This window comes from Lathyrus oleraceus, chromosome 5 (genome assembly GCF_024323335.1).
Source record: "Lathyrus oleraceus cultivar Zhongwan6 chromosome 5, CAAS_Psat_ZW6_1.0, whole genome shotgun sequence".
NCBI lineage: Eukaryota > Viridiplantae > Streptophyta > Magnoliopsida > Fabales > Fabaceae > Lathyrus > Lathyrus oleraceus.
In genome coordinates, this window is record NC_066583.1 from 632,476,726 (window position 1) to 632,481,468 (window position 4,743).

At 34.5% G+C, this 4,743-nt stretch overlaps 1 protein-coding gene across 1 annotated transcript; it reads right to left on the reverse strand.

Moving 5' to 3' along the window:
• Window positions 1-2,342: 2,342 nt before the first annotated feature.
• Window positions 2,343-4,318, reverse strand: LOC127083620 (transcription factor bHLH87). Its single transcript, XM_051023938.1, has 2 exons — window positions 4,171-4,318; window positions 2,343-3,970 (listed from the first exon to the last, which is right to left on the reverse strand). Exon 2 carries the CDS (start codon window positions 3,884-3,886, stop codon window positions 2,666-2,668), a length of 1,221 nt encoding a protein of 406 aa, XP_050879895.1. The 5' UTR covers window positions 3,887-3,970; window positions 4,171-4,318; the 3' UTR covers window positions 2,343-2,665.
• Between the last annotated feature and the right edge of the window lie 425 nt (window positions 4,319-4,743).

Consider the following 4,743-nt stretch of genomic DNA (forward strand, 5'->3'; position numbering starts at 1 on the left):
GACCAGATTTGTCTGCTAACTACAAAGTTAAAATCGTAGCAAGAACCTAAATGACATGTAAATATTGTTCAGATTATGGTCTGATAAATTTGGAGCGTTACAAATTTAGTTTCCTTTCAGTCGAACCTGAACAGCACCAAAAATGAACAATAGAGAACGTCAAAAGAGAAACCAAGTAATATGAAGATTAGAAAAATACCTATGGTGTCAAAATCGAACAGCTAACAACGAATTAATAGAAGGAGGAAACGTCGTAGATCTAACAGAGGTGGAAGGAGAACGCCTTAGAAGTAGCGAAAATCGTAGCAGTGAGAACCCTAACGTGAAAAAGAACGAAAATAACAGAGAGTAAAATAACAAAACGTGCAGTATGTTATAATTTTAATGTTTACTAAAGGGGACCTTAGAGGGCGCTTGTGGAAAAAAAGCGCCCTCTAAAGGGGGTCTAAGAGGGCGCTTATGAAAGCGCTCTCTAAGGCTTTCCAAAAGCGCTTTATAAACTGGAAATGCACATGGACTTATAGAGCGCTTTTTTAAAAGCGCGCTCTAAGGGTAACCTTAGAGGGCGCTTTCTAAAAAGCGCCCTGTATTGTTGTCCCTCTATCTCCTCCTTATTTTTTCGCTTCACCTTAGAGGGCGCTTTATTACAAAAGCGCCCTCTAAAGTGCGCTGTCTATTCCAGTTGTTCGCTCCTTATTTTTTTCGCTTCACTTTAGAGTGCGCTTTTGTAATAAAGCGCCCTCTAAGGTGCGCTGTCTATTCCAGTTTTTGGCGTAGTGAGAGCTACAAATTTGTGTTAATTTTAAATGAATGTCATTCTGGGTCTTTCACACAAGTTTAAAACACTCACTTTAGTTATATTCTCGCTAATTTTTTTCATTCATCATCCCTACCTATAAGTCAAAACTGACAGAAAGTTCAAACATTATGAAATAAGCTATTGAAACGTAAAAAGTAATACTTAAACAGATTTTGAAACATAAACTATTGTGAAGACAAACATGTAAGGTAGTCATTTGCTAAGATTTGGTGCAACAAAGGTAACCTTCGAAGAAGACGAATTCACTGCATAAGTTTGGGATTTCCATATGAGAGAGACGAGTGACTGATATGTTAGGGTTTTGTTTTGAGAGAGACGAGTGAAAGAAATGTTAGGGTTTTGTTTTGAGAGAGACGACTATTATGTACTGATAATATAAACCGTGATGAAATGATTGCACCTTACACCCCGGTTGATTATAAGAATTGTGGTGATATACAAGGTCAAACTCATTATGTCACGATAAATGGAAAATTATTGGTGTTGGGATTCAAACTCTTTCACTGTAGGTACATTTCACTACGGTTGTTAACTATGACTGTAGTGAAATATCTTTTAGTAAATACTAAAAAAAAGTGTCCTAAAAAAAGTTATTACCATGGTTAACATGAAGATCGTTGTAATATGATATTACTTAAGGTCTATTTTGTAATAGTGGATGGACTCGATCGTCCGATTGAGCTTGCTCACCTTATTGAACCTAGTCGCCCTAGTCATGATTTGATGTTGAGTTTGAACTTCTGGTCCAATATATGTGATCCAAGTAAGATCAATCAAGAAAGACCTTCTCTTCCACGGTTTGAGGGAGGATGAATTTTCCACTACTCCCATATTTTTTATTATGTAATGTGGGAAACACCTCTGTATTTTTTAGCCAATAAATCTTCTATAAATACCTCAATTTTATGATCATTTTTCATCCAAAAATCACCTATATAAAAAATTTCTCATCACTATTTATAACCTACCTCTAAACACCAAACAACTCTAAACATCATAGACAATTATTCAACTAATTGTAACTTTTTAACATGTACAATACGTAGGTATTGTTTATGACAAACAGTTCTGCCAAAAAAGAAGAATATACATACACGTGCTGAGCATAATGAGTTTAGAGAGATTTTCAAGAGCACGCTTTGGGTTGAATCAAGGAGACAGGACCACTGACACCATTCTTAAGAGAATGTCTCTTGCATTGTTTAGCTAACCAATGTTACAAATCATTCATTAAAATATTACACCTAAGTACATAGATTTGATTAAACTATTTTAAAACAATCTTAAAGTAACAGTCCCTTTCTAGCCCTTGATCTTAATCATGGCTGTTATAATTACTACACCTTTCTGTAAGCTAAAAGGTTGTGTATCTCACTTCCTTTACTTTGACTACTTTCACTGTAATCATCATCTTTATACTTCATTGCATCAAAAGCATTCATTAGTGTAAGCAAAAGCACCTTAACATATATGATCTCATGCATGCATAATGTGTACTTTAATACAACTAGAAACACACTCATTGATCAGAATTTCAAACATATTTCACTAAACAAGAAAGTTACATGATCATAGACAGTGAACAAAATTGAAACTTTAACTAGAACATGATGATACATTAATCATTGTCATTGGATGAAATAATTAGAGGCTATTGAGTTCTTTGACCTTTTTACATCTTTCCTTCAATGATATCTACTGATAAGAGTTGAAATAACGACGAAATTTAAAGATAGAAAAGGTAAAAAAAATGGTAACGATTTTAACGTCTTGCATTTTTCCATCTCTAAATTTTCGTCGCTATTTCAACTTTTTACAGTAGTTTTGATGATAATGATTTCGACCTTAGGAATATTGGATGTGGTCATTAGGGTTTTGCATGGGAATTGAAGGGTTGAAGGAGAAGGCTATGCTTGAAGGAGGACAATTATTCATTGTATCAATCTTGTTTCCTAGATTCTCTAATGCTTTGACTTGTGATCTAAGGAACTTGAGGTAATTTGCAGCTTCATCAAGCATTGATGCAGTGTCCATCTTGGTTCCACCAGGAACAATCTTCTGCAAAACCCTAATCCTTTCGCTTATTCTCTCCCTTCTTTGTCTTGCAGCCACAGTTTGTGGATCTTTAGATATCTTAACATTCTTTCTTTTAGGCTTTTCCATCACTTCCAAACCCAAATTCATGACTGGCCTAAATGCTGCAGCTCTATATATCATTTCCTTCATTTGTGCTATAGCTTCTGGATCAGGCTCTTCGTGAATCGATGAATTCGACAATGAAAGCGATGAATTCGGTTGCTGGAAATTGATATTTGATGAACTGGGACACTTGTTATTATCATCATCCCATCTTGGTTTCTTCGATTTCGGTGGTTTCTCTGAGATAAGCTTGAAACCAAATTCAGTAGAAGCAGAAGAAGAATTCTGAGTAGTAGTAATACTGAAGTAAGGATCATACCGATCAATACTAGTCCTTTTTGTCGAATATACCTTGGAGTTATCAATGATTTTACCTTGATCTGAGGAAGTTTGAGACACTATTTCATGATCTAGTTCCTTGAATGGATACTGCAAGTCTTTGTTTCGTCTAGCACTAATGGATGCATTAGTACTCTCAGATTCCGCAGAAGAAACCGCACTGAAGTTCCATAAGTTTCTGTTTTTGCAGTCAGAAAAAATCATGGAAATTCCATCATCTTGAACAGAATTCGTGTCGGTGTTACTATTAGTAGTGGCTGAAAACAAACAATCAAGTGATGATTCAAGAGAGCAGGTAGTAGTACTCTTGCTGTTTTGTTGGTGGACCATGTTGAAATCTGGCACATAATTGTTAGGTGTGTTGATATTGACTGAAAGTGAAGGGTATGATTGAAATATTAGAGATTCTTCCCAACTGGTTCCAGCTTCTGATTGAACCTTCTGCGTCTCTTGCATTTGATAACTAAGAACACTTGAAGTTTGATTGGACATTGAATAGTCTCTTTCAAGATCTTGTGGTTGAGTGTTCCACAAGATTGGTATGTTGGCAACAAATTCGGAGTCATCATCCCATCTAAGATTTTCCATATATAATGACTACTTGACAACAATCTCTAATGAAGTGAAACCAACCCAAGAGAGATCTAATTCAAAGTCGAAATCTTCATTTACCTATGATGTCGAAGACAATAATATATATAAGATCATATGAATAAATGACACAGACACAGCGCTGAAACGTCAAGAGCGATAGACACCAGATACGTCTTTATTCAGAAGCATCAGTGTTACATAGAATATTCATCGAGTTAATGTATTATGCTTAGGTACAAAGTATAAGCATTTGAAAAAAAAGAGAATAAAGTTTGTACCTTAATATGCCATGGAAGAGAAAGTACTGCTGAATGCTGATGTAGTGTGTGTTTATTGATGAAGAGAAAGTTATATAGATAGGAGGAACAAAAAGTACAAACTTTTGCAATAAAACAAATGTTGGTACTTGAACAATGTGAGGAAATTGTATAATATATATAAGCATTGAGCATAAGAGTTCAGAGAGAAGAATTTTGAAAATAAATTCTCAACTGAACTTGATAATTGAATATTATATTATATTTTTTCTGCTTTTTTTTTTTAAGTGGAAAGTTCTGACTTCTTTTTGGTTATGTATATTCCATGCGCACTGTAAAGTTGCTGTGAAAACTGCAGTAAAAGTTAGAGCATCTTTTAATCAACAGCATTATTACTGTCTTTACAAAGATTTTTTTGTTAATCATAGTTTTAATCATAGCCTAGTGATGTTTTCACTTTCTAATGAAGTAATTTTTTAAGAATTGGTGGTAAGTTTATGAGGAATTTAGTGATTAAAAATATAGATGATGAACTATGAAGCATAGTAACTGCTACAGATTCAAAGGTTAATGGAGTGGAATGGATGACTTAAA